Raw genomic sequence first — 17824 nt, forward strand, 5'->3', positions numbered from 1 at the left:
CAAACTTCCCATCAATGAAGTAGTCATTGGCATTGGAGAAAAGGCTCTGAACTGGACAAAAATGGGGGGATAAAAGGGCCATGTTCTTTTCAAAAACAGCATTTGTGCAGGTGTTGAATAAATATAAGAAAACCATGGGAAACTTCAACCTGGCTGGCTGGACAGAGGTTAGAAAACCAGTCCTCTATAATTTGAGTTCACAGGGAGACCATAAGCCAATCAGATTTTTGTAATTCTTTTATATTTATGGTATGTGCAGTTCAGAACTCAAACATCAATCAACCAAAGCAGTTTGATGGCACTCTAAAAAATTCAAGAATATTGACTACAAAGTTTTCTTAGCATCCTTAATTTATTATGGCAAAGACAAATTTTTGACTGTCCACTGGCTATGTGGGAGAATGCTCACCTGCCACAAGGGTGACCTGGGCTCGACACCTGGCTGCCCCAAATTTTTAAATGAAGTTGCATGTTGCACAAGCATTTCCTAGAAGCATAAAATGTATTAAGATCAAAAAAATTAATTTCCAATATTTCTAATTTAAACAATGTTTTATGCAACATTGGCAACTAAGAATTTATACACTCCTGGAAATTGAAATAAGAACACCGTGAATTCATTGTCCCAGGAAGGGGAAACTTTATTGACACATTCCTGGGGTCAGATACATCACATGATCACACTGACAGAACCACAGGCACATAGACACAGGCAACAGAGCATGCACAATGTCGGCACTAGTAAAGTGTATATCCACCTTTCGCAGCAATGCAGGCTGCTATTCTCCCATGAAGACGATCGTAGAGATGCTGAATGTAGTCCTGTGGAACGGCTTGCCATGCCATTTCCACCTGGCGCCTCAGTTGGACCAGCGTTCGTGCTTGACGTGCAGACCGCGTGAGACGACGCTTCATCCAGTCCCAAACATGCTCAATGGGGGACAGATCCGGAGATCTTGCTGGCCAGGGTAGTTGACTTACACCTTCTAGAGCACGTTGGGTGGCACGGGATACATGCGGACGTGCATTGTCCTGTTGGAACAGCAAGTTCCCTTGCCGGTCTAGGAATGGTAGAACGATTGGTTCGATGACGTTTTGGATGTACCGTGCACTATTTAGTGTCCCCTCGACGATCACCAGTGGTGTACGGCCAGTGTAGGAGATCGCTCCCCACACCATGATGCCGGGTGTTGGCCCTGTGTGCCTCGGTCGTATGCAGTCCTGATTGTGGCGCTCACCTGCACAGCGCCAAACACGCATACGACCATCATTGGCACCAAGGCAGAAGCGACCCTCATCGCTGAAGACGACACGTCTCCATTCGTCCCTCCATTCACGCCTGTCGCGACACCACTGGAGGCGGGCTGCACGATGTTGGGGCGTGAGCGGAAGACGGCCTAACGGTGTGCGGGACCGTAGCCCAGCTTCATGGAGACAGTTGCGAATGGTCCTCGCCGATACCCCAGGAGCAACAGTGTCCCTAATTTGCTGGGAAGTGGCGGTGCGGTTCCCTACGGCACTGCGTAGGATCCTACGGTCTTGGCGTGCATCCGTGCGTCGCTGCGGTCCGGTCCCAGGTCGCCGGGCACGTGCACCTTCCGCCGACCACTGGCGACAACATCGATGTACTGTGGAGACCTCACGCCCCACGTGTTGAGCAATTCGGCGGTACGTCCACCCGGCCTCCCGCATGCCCACTATACGCCCTCGCTCAAAGTCCGTCAACTGCACATACGGTTCACGTCCACGCTGTCGCGGCATGCTACCAGTGTTAAAGACTGCGATGGAGCTCCGTATGCCACGGCAAACTGGCTGACACTGACGGCGGCGGTGCACAAATGCTGCGCAGCTAGCGCCATTCGACGGCCAACACCGCGGTTCCTGGTGTGTCCGCTGTGCCGTGCGTGTGATCATTGCTTGTACAGCCCTCTCGCAGTGTCCGGAGCAAGTATGGTGGGTCTGACACACCGGTGTCAATGTGTTCTTTTTTCCATTTCCAGGAGTGTATTTCCAATGAAAACTAGTAATTTTGCATGCAATATGTAATTAGAACTAATAAGATGTGCATTTTTCTTAAAAAAAGAACAATTAGAGGTGTGTTAATTAACATACATTTAAGGAATTTCATATTTAAATGACAAAAAAAAAAAGTTCAAAGTGGGATGCAAAGCAGTGGTCCTCCGGTTACCAGTCTCAAGGGCTATTGATTTTTCCCCCTCTATATACATTTTATGCTTCACAGAAATGTTTGCAGAACATGCACCTCTGTTTAAAAATTTGCATTGCCCATATGGCAGGCAAGCATTCTACCACAGAGCCCTTGGCCCGTTGGTAAATCATCCAAACTTTGGTGAATTAAAGGCACTCAGAAAACTTAAAAGTCATTGTTCTCAAGAATTTTTGAGAGTTGCAGCAAATTGCTTTGGGTTATTGATACTCGACTTTTGAACTTCACCTGTCATAAATATAAAAAATCACAAAAATCCTATTGCTGTGTGGTCTCCCCATCAGCTACTGCAACTACTGCACCACTTTTCTCATTCACTCTTCTTTTTAATTATTCAATCAGCCCTTAACTATACTTCATACTGCTGATCTGATGCTGTTTCATTGTTGAGAAACAGAACTACAGTTTGTAGTAACAAATAATACCATTAAATGCCCCACTCAACATCATTACAAGAACAGCATGTTTTATAAATACATTCTGTTGTCGATAAAAACTGTGCTAATTATATATAAAGAAATCATAATCTCCTGCAGCTAATAAGAGTTCATTAGTCATTTATTACAAATATAACTGGCATCTATACTATTAAAAATTTAGTGTTTCTATTGTTTTAGAATTTCTGTAATGTTGGATTGTAGTCATAGTTTAGAATTTCCATAATTCGTGTAACACTGATGGAAAACAATTTAATAAAAGATGGCAATTTAGCACCATACATTTCAGTTCTGAGTACCTTAATTCTACTCTTCTCCTCTGCCTGAGCATATAATGAGGAAGTGAGAACTATATTGTAAAATACTTGGTCCTCCATTTCACAATTGGCAAGGCTGACAAAATATGGATAATATTCTAATTTTCTATCACACAGTTACTACGTTCCCTTTGAGATAGGACAAAGCAGTGTTGATTCAAAACAGGAAGTAAGAAACAAATAGTAGCAAACCTGACATGCTCATTGTGTAACTCAAGTTTGTTGAATGAAGATTTAAATCCAAATTATGTGCAAAGAAATATGTAGTTTATGTTTCAGATTAAAGCATGTAAAGCACCAAAAACTCATACAAATTCTAGTGCCATATTTTCAAATTATTTCCTCAATTGGAATCACTTTTCAAGCTAAATACTTTTTCCTCAGAATACTAATGAATTTTTTTGGAAAAGATGGGGAAATTTAGTTTGAAAGATAATGTAATATAGTATCTTGAGTAATCATCTCTCAAACAAACATGCTTTCTGATAAATACATCTCAATTTAATTGCAAATATTCATTGCATTTACATTGTCCTGTAACAGTAAAAAAAGACATCACCAGAAAAAGACTATACTAGCAATACTGTTTTCACCATTTTTATTGAAACTATGGCTCCATTTTACAAAATCCAATGGCAAAACATGTAACACTAACATCCAGTCTTTGTATAAAGAGTAAAATCATTATTTTTAATGCTTTCAGTTGATTGAAAATAAAAGCGACATTATAATGTCTCTCTAAACAGCGTAAAAATATCACAGCTAGTTTCTAAAGGTTAAAAAATATAACAGAAATATTTCTGTATGTCATTTGCAGTAGATAACTTACTTGTCTTTGCAGGTAATTTGTTTGTATACATCATATCACAATTAGATTGTTTACAATGTTACACATTTTATTTTTCAAACCAAACTGTAAAAATAGTGTCATAAATACAAGTAAATGGTCTAAAAATTTAGCAGTCAATCACATAAGTGTTCCTCTACACTTTTAATCCTCAGCTCAAAACTTTCATCACTACTAGTATCAGATTCCAAATCACTACACGAATCTTGTTGGATGTTCTCTGCAGCCGCCTGAAAGATAAAAATAAAATAATAAGCAAAAATGTTGTAACCCTATACAGTGAGCACACACAACTAAACTGTGTGTGCCTGCACGGCCGGCCTAAAGAGGCCGCCCTACTCTGCATAGACAGCACAGCCAGTGCTGTGTCATGTGCAGGCGGTTGTAGGTTGTATACATAAGCTTGTGCACCAGGTACTTCTGTGCCAGCAGACTAAAACCACTCAAAAGCCAAACATTGAGATTACATCCGCCCCCCCCCCCCCCCCCCCCCCCACTATCCTCCACGCCAACAAAACCCTGATCCACTCTATCTTCTGCCATACAAATACTGCACGGATTTCTGCCCTCCAAATCCTCAAATGCATTGCACTCTGTCTCACTTTCCTCCATTTACCTTCCACCACCTGGATACTCTACCATCTCATCAAATTCCCACCCTTCTCCACTGACATCGAACGTCTCCATATCCCCTATACTGTCTGCAAACTACATTCCAATAATCCTATTGTCTCCCCTCTGATCACCAACCCTGGTCTGCTGCCATGCCTTCACAAATGCATCTGTCGCTACACATACATATGCTCCATATCCTATCCTGAGGCAACTTAAACCAACTCCCTCTCTCAGACAATGAGATCTGCCCTGATATTTATCCCTTTTACCAATTTTAATTCCTCCCCACCTCCTCCACTCCACGTAAGGGCTCCTCTCTCATTTCCCTCTCCATCCATCCCCATCATATTACTCTTGCAACCACTGCCCTAACCACATGACACACTATTCCTCACCCTCTGTCTTTCCCACTGACTGTAATTTCCACTGTACACCTCAACTCCTACCTCTCATCTCCATAGTTTTCCTATCTAACAGACTCCTATTCTTCCACCCACATCCCTAAACTAGTATCTGGAAATTAATAATTATATTGAGGCAACAACATAACCATCTTTGATTGTTGATGTTTCATTTATGTAGTCACTATTAAGGCTCATTCATACCTGATGGAATGTCACTATCATGTCGAAAGATTCTCCCCTGTAATTCAAATAGTGTCATTCACACAGGCCGTCAAAGGAATGCCATCATCTCATCACAACATGCTATCACCACACCAGCATTTTTCAGGAAGAATGTTTCAATGGCCCTATTGCTGTTGACAAAGACAGCCTTCATATTTGTTTACATTCTGCCCATATTTTGGAGTTCTCTGCATATATCAGTGTTTGAGTCACCTGTGGCTGCTGTTGTGTGTTTCAGTTCCATTTCACATTTCATTTATTATCACAGGTTTGTGGTGTTTGTTGTTATTTTTTTATTTTAGATTTATAATACAGAATTCAACAAATGTTTAATCAAGTTGGTTTGTTACCCCCTGAATTCTGTGATATGAGTGACTGTTGCTACAATGACACAATGTGGAAAGAAGCTGTATGTAGAGAAATAGGGGACAAAACTACTTTTTATTAAGCTATAATCAGTATTGTACGTCACAGACCTTTATGTATACAAATTTTCGAAATGAGTATTAATGTTTGAAACCATTAGAGTTGAGCATGCAGCATACACCAGAGAAACAAGATACACCACACAGTAAACTGAATTGTTTGGTAGATTTCACAGATACAAAACTGTTAATGTACAGAATGCTTGCAGAAGTTTCATGTGTTGTTAAATAAATCATGTCATGTGGGGTTCATAAAGTTCTAAGTGCTAAGGTGTTTAAGCAACTGGTTCACGATTTTATCAGGTCCAGAGGTTGTGTCTTGACACAGTGCTGAAGCGCTGCTGAGCTTCCATTCACTACATGGAACATAGTATGGTTCATTTCTTGTGTATGGAAGGGTAAGTAGTTTTGCTCTGCCAGGAGTTTTTGGGTTAGAAAATTAGGATGGTAGTTACTGGCAAAATGTGATGTGGAACATTCAACAATGACTGCAGGATCAGTATAGATGTCACCATTGAAAGATAAGCTAGAAACTACTGTGGATAGTGAATGGCCACAAATACAGCAGAGTTCAGTCCATACTTCAGGCAATGAGGTGTGGGCCCTCATAGACGATGCGTACTGTTCGAAACACTCCTGCTTTACTTTTTTTTATTAAAAATGCTATTAAATATTTGAAAGAAGTATGACACTTATGTTGCTGAAGTGCACTTCAATGCTCTCTAAAAGCTGCACTTATTTCTTCAGACCACTATGACACAGATTTTCAGAAGGGATGGCCTGAAGACTAAGGCATGATTACTTCCGTACTATGTATAATCGTGTTAATAGCATCTAGTACCAATCCTTTGACATCCTTCTCTTAATTGGCTTCAAAAGTTGCTTTGGAGGTGGAAGTTTGCCATTGGCTTTCCAAAGTGACCAACACAGTGCATATTTCATTGGTTGGTTGTTTGAGAAAGAATGAGTGATAGGAAAGTGGCTGCTGTCGCAGAGGTCACCATGAATGCACCATAGGATCAAAGGCAAGATATTCAGCCTGAAAGCTGCAATATCTATGACTGAGCATGTTCCATGGGCTGCACTGACATGTGTTATGGCTCCAGTATTAGACAGACTTCCATTTCCAAAATTAGTTGCACTATTATTGATATGGTTGTGCTGTCCCACTGCTCCACAGAGGGTTGTGGGAATTGGAGGCCCCCAGTAGGAGGAAGGGTATAGGCAGTTGTTCCACCTAACTGGCATGTGGAAACACAGAGCCACAGCTTCTAATGCAATGTTCAGTGGCACTTGTTTACTGAAAGTGTTAGAACATACGACCTTGCAGACTCCTCACGATCCCCTCTCAGTGTTAATGCAATTTTTACAGTAGAATTTATAATTTTGAATAGTAAGGAGTTAGGTTTCTGAGAACTGTGTCTCCTGTAATGTCACACCGACTGCAGAGTAAGCAGCCATTAACTGATGGAGATCAGCCAGGTGGCAATGGTAGCCATTACAGTTCCACTGAAAGATTATCTGCTTAGTAAGAGTAACGACAAACATACTTCAAATTATCTGAGCATTAACACATCAAATATTCAACTGTGAGACTGAAAATATTGAGTATACATGGTCAAAGTTCAAGAGTACTGTACAGTGTGCCTTAGACAGCTTTGTAGCTGAGCAAAGTTGTGAGGGATAGGAAAGACCCACCATAGTTCAACATCCATGTTAGAAAGATGCTCTGAAAGCAAAGAGACCTGTATCACAGATGTAAATGTAGTCAAAGCACTTTAGACACATCAAAATTTAATCAAGGCAAAATGAGCATCAGGAGAGCCCTGCACAAAGCATTCAACAAATTCGAAAGTAAAATTCTATCTACCACTGTGGCAGGAAATCCTACGTAGTTTTGGCCTCATTTTAAATCAGAAAACAGATTAGAGTTGTCTTCCCAGACATTCAGTGACCATAATAGCTTCAAAATGGAGGACAACAGAAAGCCAAAATACTAAATTAATTTTTCCAAAGTTGTTTCACTGTGGAGCATTATGCTGTGATCCCTCCTTCAGATCATTGTATAAATGCCAAAATTATGGATATCAAAATAAGTGAGACAGAAAATTAGTTAAAATAACTTAAAAGATGAATGGGCCTGATGGGATACCTATATGATTCTATATAGTGTCTGCGGAAGAAATTTATACTACAGTTCACTTGGTATGTCATCCACTAACCGTGTCTCAGATATGGTTGGTTGGCAGTCTGTCCATCACAGTTTACCAGCAAATATTGTTGAAGCTTCATGGACACATTACACAACATATGTGCATAAATGTATCCAGGCCATTTTTGGTTCCATTCCACATTGAGAACGCCTGATTACAACATGTGGGCATTTAACATAATTCTGAATACTTAAAGCTTGAAATAATGCATAACTCTTCAATACAAGCCATTTGTGCATTGTCAAGTACTTAATCTGCAGTATAAAGTATATTACAGTCACACAACCTACATGGTGTTCCAGTTTTCACACATTAGTATATTTATTACAATGTTTTTACTTCCCTCGAATATAGATCACACGTGTAAATGGAAGTCATACTAGCCAGAAAGCAAATACTATAATATCACAGTACTTATGCCTTGAAGTACAGGACATGAATTCTTTCTTAACGTAAGTACATCCTTTGCTACACAATGTCACGATGATGTCACTATACATTTCATTCATGTCATCCAGGTATTTTCATCAGTGTGTTGAGGGCTATAATTTAAGAGAACAATTTACAAATTTTTTGCTCAAGGCTTATAAACAGTGAACATTTCCATTTTAAATATGACTGCAGACATGTTATTTCTAACTTTTCTAGAAATAACTCCAGAGAGAACGTAAAATAAATGAAAATTCAAAATCCAAGTTTTGTTTGGATATAAAAAGTAATTAGGGGCAATTAAATCAGATACTTACAGCGTTTGAAAGCAGTTCTTTAAGTATTTTCAGCACCTGTAACACAGTTCACAAATGATTACAAACTATCACTGAACATCTTTATCATCTAATTATATTTTTTTCTTCAAGTCTGTCAAACTCAATACAACGTAATTTGTTTCTTACAGTTTCCTTATCACTAAATTTGTAGGACATCACATTAAAGACAGTTTCAATGACTTACATAATAAATCTGTGAATTTCTTCATTACTGTTAGCAACCAAAGAAATGCAAATTAACACGGTGTTACAGAGATTCACTGCCACTTGCAGTTCAGATAACAGGCCACTGCTTAAAGTTACATTTGAAAGTGACTTGGCATTGGTTACACAACTCAGATCACACAATGATGATGATAAACTCAAAATTTGTATACAAAACATCCCATTGTGAAACTGCTGAACTGATAGAGGGGACACAAGTCAGCAGCAATGGATGTATGACCTCCATGTAACCCAAAACAGTTCTTTTAACCTTTAAGATAAAGGGGTGAGGTCTTCTAATATTTCTTTCTGGTATATTCTGATGTCACTGGAGGTTCTTTCCATTTCATTTCATGGATGACAATGTTCATGCTAAAATGAGTGAAATTACTGGATGGTGGGCAAGAAGGATGAATGCTGAGATCAGCAAGCACCCAGATTTGAAACCCATTATATTTTGGATTGACTTACTACAACTGACGAGCATCTCCCTTGATCATTTCATAAATGGAGATTGCTCTTTTACAGGAGAGGAAAAATGTTCCCCTGAAACTCATCAATAATCTCATACAACATATGGATGGTAGATGGAATACAGTGTTGACCACCTGCAGTGATAAAAAAATCATATTACATGACAATAACTGTAATTGTTTCACCTGTTTATGGAGTTCTTCCATGACTTTACAGTCCTTTCATGTCTTAAGTCAAGCAGACAACAACTGCAGAGCACCCACAAAGCACTGCTAACTATTTAACATCTAAAGATATATAGTATCATTGATAGGAAAATTAAAAGCTTATCTTTTCTTAATGTGTGATGACTTACCTAATTCCACACTTGAGCTAACCAATATACCTTCCACAGACTGACTCAACTTTCCCAAGGTCACAGATATCCATTTCACTACCCCCAGGCCTTTGTTACTGTACATAAATTAGTATAATTAGCTATCCCCCCCCCCCCCCCCTCCCAAGTCCCACACACACCCAGTGCATCTTTATTTTTCAATGCATTAACTGGAAATGTACTTGTGTATATTTATTATTGTATATTGCATCACTACATACTATGTATAGGGTTTCTATGCATCTTCATTATTTTTTTACTCAAAATCTTAAATGATAGCCAACTATTCATTATTCTCTCCAAAAGATTCAGCAACATAGATGCTATTTTTTGCGATCATTATCCTCATGTTGTGACACTGTGGGCCCTGTCCACCTGGGCCACCAGCCTGGGCTATCTAGCAGAAACAAGTGGAAGGAAAAGAAATTTGGCAGCACAAGATGGAAAAAAAAGGAGGGACGATGCTGTGTGGAAAGTCAGGAGGAGTCCATTTGCTATCAGAGCAGCATGATGCCCAGCAACACAGGAAGAGTGTTTGCAGGCACTTTTTTGCTATGTATTAATAGAAGGTGACAGGCATGGCAGACACTGAAAGACTACTCAGAGCCTCAATCAGCTGAAATGAATAGGACCTGATCGTAATTGTGAAGCTGGAGAACCTGACATCTAAGTAACAAGCCGGCAATTACAACAGCTGTTTCTGTCAGGGCCAAACCCAATAACTTAAACCAATTTGTTGCAAAACTGGATCACAACAGGTTGTTGTTGTTGATACTGCTGTGATCAGCCCGAGGGCTGGCCTGATTCAGCTCTCCACTATAGTCCGTCTTGTGCTTGCCTTTTCATCTCTGTATAACTAATGCAACCTACATCCATTTCAGTCTGTTTACTGTATTCAAATCTTGATCTCCATCTGCAAGTTTTACCCCTCACACTTCCTTACATTACCAAACTGGTAAGTTCTTGGTGCTTCAGGACGTGTCCTATCAACTGATTCCTTTCTTTAGACAAGTTGTGCCATAAATATCTTTTTCCCTTAATTTTATTTAGTACCTTCTCATTAGTTATTCGATCTATGCAACTAATTTCCAGCATTGTTCTATACCATTATATTTCAAAAGCTTCTAGTCTACTCTTGTCTGAACTGTTTATCATTCACATTTCAATTGCATATAAAACTACGCTCCATACAAATACCTTCAGTAAAGGCTTAACAACACTTACATTCATGTTAGGTGTTAGAAAATTCGTCTTTTTTAGAAATGCTTTTCTTGCTGTTGCCAGTCTGCATTTTATATCCTCTCTACTTTGGCCATCATCAGTTATTTTGTTGTCCAAATAGCGAAACTCTCCGCTTCTGACAGAATTACAATGTCATCAGTAAGCTGTAAGGTTTTAATCACACAATGCAAGCTTCCACAGCTGTTATTTGCTTCCTTCATAACTTTTGTTTCATGGGCATTGAAATCATGGTACAAGGCATTTTTTCTACCTGACATTTTGCCTTCCAATGCTGGGAATGTCACCAGAGGTTATAGAAGCTCAGATAGCTATTTCAAACACAAATGAGCTCAGCAAGCTGAACTGTTTATATGACTCCATGCAATGGTCAATTCTTTACATCAGATCATTGCCTAAGATTGCCAAGTAGTGCCAATGTGTGTTATGGAGCCTGTATGCGGAAGAGTTGGCACTACTGAGACATCTCAACAATGATAAACTTTCTGAGGCTAAAGAGAAATTTCATTTTGGGAGCTGCACATCACATCTAAAATTGCAGAGAGGCAACGCTGCTCCAAGAGCGCATTGTTCACACGATGTGCCCTGGCTACTATGCACTGTAAGTTAATGGAGCTACACATTTTCTTTGGTATTAAGTAGAGTTGTGATATTTGGGACAAGACTTTTAGTTTAACATACCAAGCCATAGAAGTAGATTCTACAATATCATTTAATAGATGGAAGAAGAAAATTGATAGTTTGCAAAAGATAAGAGTAACTTTCCTACCTTCAGATATGGGTCATACTGTCATTAATAGGTTTGACAGGGTTCTGTCAAAAAATGATATAGATGTACTTGCCAAAGGGGGAAACTATGCAGCTGTACCATCTAGAATACTAACAGAAGACATTATTGTTAATATCAAAGCTGGAATTTGTTTTTTATCTAAACCAGCTATAGATAAAATGTGCACAGAATCAACCTGGATGTTACTTAGAAGCAAACCACCTAGCAGTATATTAATGAAACATGAGCTGTATGCTCTCTGAGATATGAGCTCTGATCAAGACGCTCTAATTCTTTCAGCAGAAAATGGCAATGCCAGAAACAAGACTACTGCAGTAAAGTTCAGGATATACTAGAACCCGGAAGATACAGAGAAGGAGACAGCACAACTTACATTCTTAAGATGCTGAACAAGCTAATAAAAATCAGTTTCTCCAATTAACAAGAAAGGTTTCATCACATCACAAGCATTGCCACCAAGACTGTACAGTTTACCAAACACATACAAACCCGGCATTCCATTAAGACCAGTTGTTAGTGCTATTGATTGTCCAACCTATGGGACTGCCAAACACTTGGCCACTCTCCAGCAGCCATTTATAGGAAAAACTGACCTGTACATTAAAGATTCCTGTCATTTATCAAAAAAATTAAAATCTTTCAGATTTGGTCCAAGAGTTTTGATGCTGTATCTCTGTTTACTATTGTTTCTCTTAATGAGGTGATTTTTCAGTTGAAAAGTACTTTTACAAAGAATAAGGCAGATGTCTTTAAACACTGCCTAACATCAATTTACTTTCAATGGGACAATATAGTTTAAGCATGAAGGGATGGAGGTCATCTGCAATAATGTTAACGTAGTGCACGTCTGTTATGGGGCCTTCAATTACTACTACAGGTCCCACAGAAGCCCAGTTGAATGTAACCTGCAGCATTATACAACCCCCACTATCCTGTGTGGGTGTGGCACAATGCATGCTTTGAGGATCTGTTTGCTGGATGATGGTGTATCCTGACATGACCATCTATCTGGTATAACAAAAATGTCATTCATCCAACCAGGCAATAAGTTTCTATTGATGCATGGTCCAATATAGATGATCCTGCACCCACTGCAAAAGTTTATGATGATGTCACTGGGTCAACATGGGAAAATGTGGGGGTCATCTGCTGCAGAACCCCATGTTCGAGACTGTCCACACAGGAGACTGTCCATCTAGATATTGCAAGAAAGGGAACTGCCTCCACGTACACTCAAGATTGACATCAAACAGAGATGTTTAATACTTCGTAACAACAATATGAGCACCTGGTGGCCTCCTACAGGTAGCATTGAGGTTATTGTCAAATATAAAACAAATGTCCAGTGATGTTATTTTTTGCTAGAAAAAAATAAGTAACACTTTCAGTAGATGGAAAGGGTTAAGAACTGAAAGGAATTAAAAAATTAAGAGAGAATTAAAAAAGTGTTACAAAGATTGTTAGTAATCTTCGTGCAGGAGAAGCACCAAGCTGGAGGACCCTTTTAGCTGATACTGCAGGAGAGGCTTTCACGTCACACCTATCCTGACAGACACAGAACTAGAAAGTTCATTCAATTTTCTGGTGAAAAGCTACTTTCCTTCAAACCTCCAAGTTTGTCAAACAGCAGTTTCATCCCTCTGGAAGTGTGGGGGCAGGATGGGGGGAGGATGTAGGAAATTATTTAGCATCCATTTCCTCCACAGCTTGTCCATCATGGCACATTGAGTAGATGGGCTGTAATCGGTGTGGCAACACTCACCCACTTGCTTGCTCACTCACTCACTCTCTCACTCTCTGAGTTGAGTCCTTTCGTCATAAGATGAAAGTCTATGAAATAACAAAGGACATTTGACTGACTTACATGTTAATAGGCAAACTGCAGAATCAAAGATTCTATGTAACCCAACAAGAGAAGAAAAGTAGATGGAGAAACCAAACAAATGGATTACCACAAGGAAGCATTCTTTTCCCTATTCTGTATAATATGAACACAAATGACCAGCCACACCAGCTAGAAATAAAAAGATTCATACACTGCTAATACTGCTTAAGGAAGAACATTTTAAGAGGTTGAAAGTAACTGATAGAGGCTTTGGATAATTTGGGGAACTACTACGAAGAAAATGACCAGAGACATGAGCCAGAAAAAATTCAAGTATGCGTGTTCCACCTGTTTAATGGAGAAGCCTCAAGACAGTTTGAAATAGAATGGAGAGGGACTAGACTCAACACTGAATCAAAATACTTGGAAGTCAACCTAGATTCTACAGTGTCATTTAAAAAACTCAGCACTGATCTAAAAGGATTGTTAAGTGCATGGAACAATATTAAACTGACTGGTTCAACATGGGTTTCACAGCCTAAAGTTCTTTGATAATCAACAATGGGACTCTGTTTTGAAGACAGAAAATATGCAGCACCAGTATGAGAGATGTCTTGCTACTCCAAACAAGTAGACATCACTTTACATGAGACTGTCAGGATTGTCACCAGATGCCTGAGGCCCATGCCTATCCACAAAATTTTCCCACTTGCAGCCAAAGCTTCACCAAATACCAGCTACAAAATCATCAGTGAAACAGAAAGGAAAAAACTGCAAACCGACCCACAGCACTTAACGTATAAACACCAAACAGTTCCAACTCATCTTAAGTCAAGGAAGAGCTTTATCAAATGGACAGTAATGCTAGAAGGCCAACCTGAGGCCCTCAGTGAATCTAAATGATTGTACATTCCACAAAACAAACCTATACCCCAAAGAGAAAGTCACACAAGGGCAGCAACTGCAGTATATTACATGGGGAGCACCGAATAGGTTAAGAACAGGAGTCACAAAATACAAAGTAGACTTGGTTAAGTGGGGCTACTCTGAAGATAACCAGTGTGAATGCAGAGAATCACAACGGATGAAGTTTGTTTGCACAGTGGAAGATCTATTTTTGTGCAAGGATAATGCCATTCAAGCTGCAGAATTTTGGAAGAAGAGAGTCTAAATGTTCTCACCTGGACACAGAAAGTATCTTAAGATAAATACTCAACAGAATCTGGTGCAGCCAATGGACAGTCTGACAGATTCTTCTAATAAACAAAGTCTTATATGCAGTGGTGGTCACCTTAATCATCCTTAATTTGTCTGAGGTTGCAGTGGCTTGCCACCCCACATAAAATTCTCTTGTGGCAACCTCTGTGTCCCTTTTGTTGGTACGCTCATTTCCCAGACAGCCAACCTGACTTCATATCCAAATTAAACATGACAAAATCTTGTATTTTTTATGCAAATATATTCTATGGATAGCACTGAATAATAGTTTGCAAACATTTCATTGAGTTATGGAACAAGGAAATTCTTAGTTTCCTGAATTTTGATGCATTGCTAAACCCAGATGAAAGCTATCAAATTGAAAGTGAACACACTGCATGCATTCAGCAAACATAATTTTTCATAGTCACCAGTGCAACCAAACACATAAGTAGTGTCAGTGCCCCTAATGCCAGAGAGAGAGAGAGAGAGAGAGAGAGAGAGAGAGAGAGAAGGTTTAACTGATGGCATGACAGATCTGTATACAACACATCCCGAGTCTAATTGCAATAAAATTGAAGATGTTTGATCATGTAAATGTCAGGTGTGGTGGTATGGCTGAAAAGTTGATGCCCTGTAACCAAAAGTCACAGGATAGAATCCCAGTCAGACTAAAGAAATTTTGTCTGGTTTAAATCTAGCCTTTACCTATCAATGATGTGAGGAGCTGCTGGAATGACACGTTTCATATTTGATTTCAAGTTAAACCGTATGTCCCCTTTCCCTGATTGGATAACTGGAGCCAGATAAAGACATACAAGTCACTGAAGTGGCACCCTATTGAAAGACTTGCACCTGGTCATTCAGCTACATGAGATTAGATTATCATCATCATCATCGTGCTAAAGAATCATGGGATAACCTTGCCAGGTAGTTCAACTGAGGTACCTAAGAGCATTGAGCTTTGCCATACAGCTGGATTTCAGCAGATGTATTCATGGGTAGTATGTCAACGTATCACCTTAAAAGAGAGCCAGGCATCAGCATTGCTCAACCATTTAAAAAAAGTATTGCCTAAGTAAAGGTTAGGATGGTATATAGTTCTGAACACAATGTGTGTTCATACCATACAACAGAGATCAATTTTATGCTTCACAGATGGCTCCATGGACCTATCATTTATCAGTATCCATTGACATAACATTATAACTCAGAAACTGTCTGCATGGTGACAGTGAGATGCAAAGGTCAATGGCTGACACAATGCTGCAATCTTTGTTTCAAATAAATGACTCTGTTTTGTATCATTGGTTTAGTGCACATAAGAATATTAATATTCATATCGTTGGTAACCCTATGTTCGAACACATGGCCACAACATCGCAGGAGGGGTTGAGCAGTGGTGTAAAAACATGCAGTTCATGGAGAATTGTTCAAAAATTGCACATGCCAGTAAGCATAGTGCATAAAATCCTACAAAATATCCTGAACTGCTGTCCATACTTGGTCACTCATGTTCAGGAGTTGCTTCCTGCTGACCTGCTGGCAAGACAAACATCCACTCTGGAATTTCTTGCTCACATGGAAGTGAGCAGTGAATGGCCATGGAACATTTTGTGGATAGACGAAGCCCATTTCCACCTCCATGGACATTTCAATATGCAGCATTGTAGAATAAGACTATGGAAAATCCACATGCACATCAACTGGCACCACTTGATTCATCAAAGGTGATTGTGTGGCATGGTCTTCACATAATAGAGTAGGGGGAGCACAATCATCCCACATTAGTTCCTATCCATTGTAAGGTGAATGTGAGAATTGTCTCTCATAAGCTGAGCTTCCAAAATTGATTAAAGTATTATTGATAAAATCAACCTTCAGATAATGGTTCTGACAAAATACCACTCTAATCCTTTCAGCTTAAAACATCTTCAGTCTCTTTCAGGTTTTGACCACAATTTTCCACAGGTTTTGTAGAAGAGCAAATGCAATCTTTGTGTATTAAAGCCCCAAGTATCTCTCACCTGTGTGGGTCAGTGTGAGCACCCAATGCCCAGTATGGCAGCCACAAAGTTGTGGAAGGAGCAAGGGTATTATGAAAGAAACACAGTGATCATAACTTGCATATTATGCAGGGGTTGCATTGCTGATGCCTCAGCTATGAAATCTCTGTCTGTGTTGTGGACTTTGTGCCTGTCTTGTCCAGGGTATTGGGGCTCCAGGAAAAGGCTGCATGCCAGGTAACTATTGTCATAGCAAGGTTACACCCACTAGGAGTACCTTTAAGCCAGGTGGCATCAACACAAATGATGTATAATGAAGTGGATCAAATTTTACAGATTTTGGGCCACTAGGAAATGGCCATGTCACACCATATGGCAACAATATTTTTGATATGGAGAGCTACAATCCTATCTGTTTCCTTCCTTTGCAATGCAATGTGGATAAAACCATGTGAGATGAAATTGAGGAAAGCAGTATGCCTAGTATCTGGTGTGCCCTTGAACACATAAATAAACTTTTAAGTCACAAAACTCTTGTTACTCGCAAAATACATTGGAAACAGTTTAGTGAAGTTGCAGCTGTTGGAAAGATGTGGATAGAGTCCTTTTTAATTAAGGTGTTGAACTGATTATTTGGTCAGAGGTGAAATATACCAAAGAATATCAGGCTCTGTGTTTCACCATTTATGAGGTGCTTCAAATACTAGTTTGTGAATTGATTATTATTTGTGTGTTTCATTAACCATAATTGTGATGTCTTGCCACGATATGGAACATGTCATTGGGTTTATAAATATAATACATTTTCTTGGTTCTATATTAATGTTAACCTACTTAATTTAGCTAATAATATAGTTCAACACTGCACATGCTGCGTACTCCAGCATGGGCCTATAATTCGTATTGTAGTTATCAGCTCCTTGTTCATATGGGATGTCCATGGTCATCTCTGTGGCAGTGAGCATTTTCCATTTATTTTCTACCTTTCTGACCATTGACCAATAGAGAGCACATTATATTGAAGATTTGAAAAAGCAATTTTTCCAGCCCTCATCTCTGGGATAGTGTCTGAAGTCAGTCAACAAATTGACATTGTGGTATAAATGCCTCAGAAGAGATTATTTCCTCCATGTTATGTCCTCTCCATAAAACTGTACCTTAGTGGATTGAAGAGATCACGACAGTCATTGGAGAATGCTGACAAATATTTAAGCAGTGTATATACAATCTATCCATGAC

At 39.4% G+C, this 17824-nt stretch overlaps 1 protein-coding gene across 1 annotated transcript in view; it reads right to left on the reverse strand.

The window, feature by feature from the left end:
- Window positions 1-3594: 3594 nt before the first annotated feature.
- LOC124721957 (protein artemis-like) overlaps window positions 3595-17824 on the reverse strand; it is an 80557-nt gene continuing 66327 nt past the window's right edge. Inside the window, exons 7-8 of the mRNA XM_047247122.1 lie at window positions 8454-8489; window positions 3595-4058 (exon numbers count right to left, since the gene is read on the reverse strand). Coding sequence (XP_047103078.1) covers window positions 3945-4058; window positions 8454-8489 — 150 coding nt within the window. The 3' untranslated portion in view covers window positions 3595-3944. The remainder of the gene's footprint in view (window positions 4059-8453; window positions 8490-17824) is intronic.

Source organism: Schistocerca piceifrons, chromosome X, assembly GCF_021461385.2.
Source record: "Schistocerca piceifrons isolate TAMUIC-IGC-003096 chromosome X, iqSchPice1.1, whole genome shotgun sequence".
NCBI classification, from domain to species: domain Eukaryota; kingdom Metazoa; phylum Arthropoda; class Insecta; order Orthoptera; family Acrididae; genus Schistocerca; species Schistocerca piceifrons.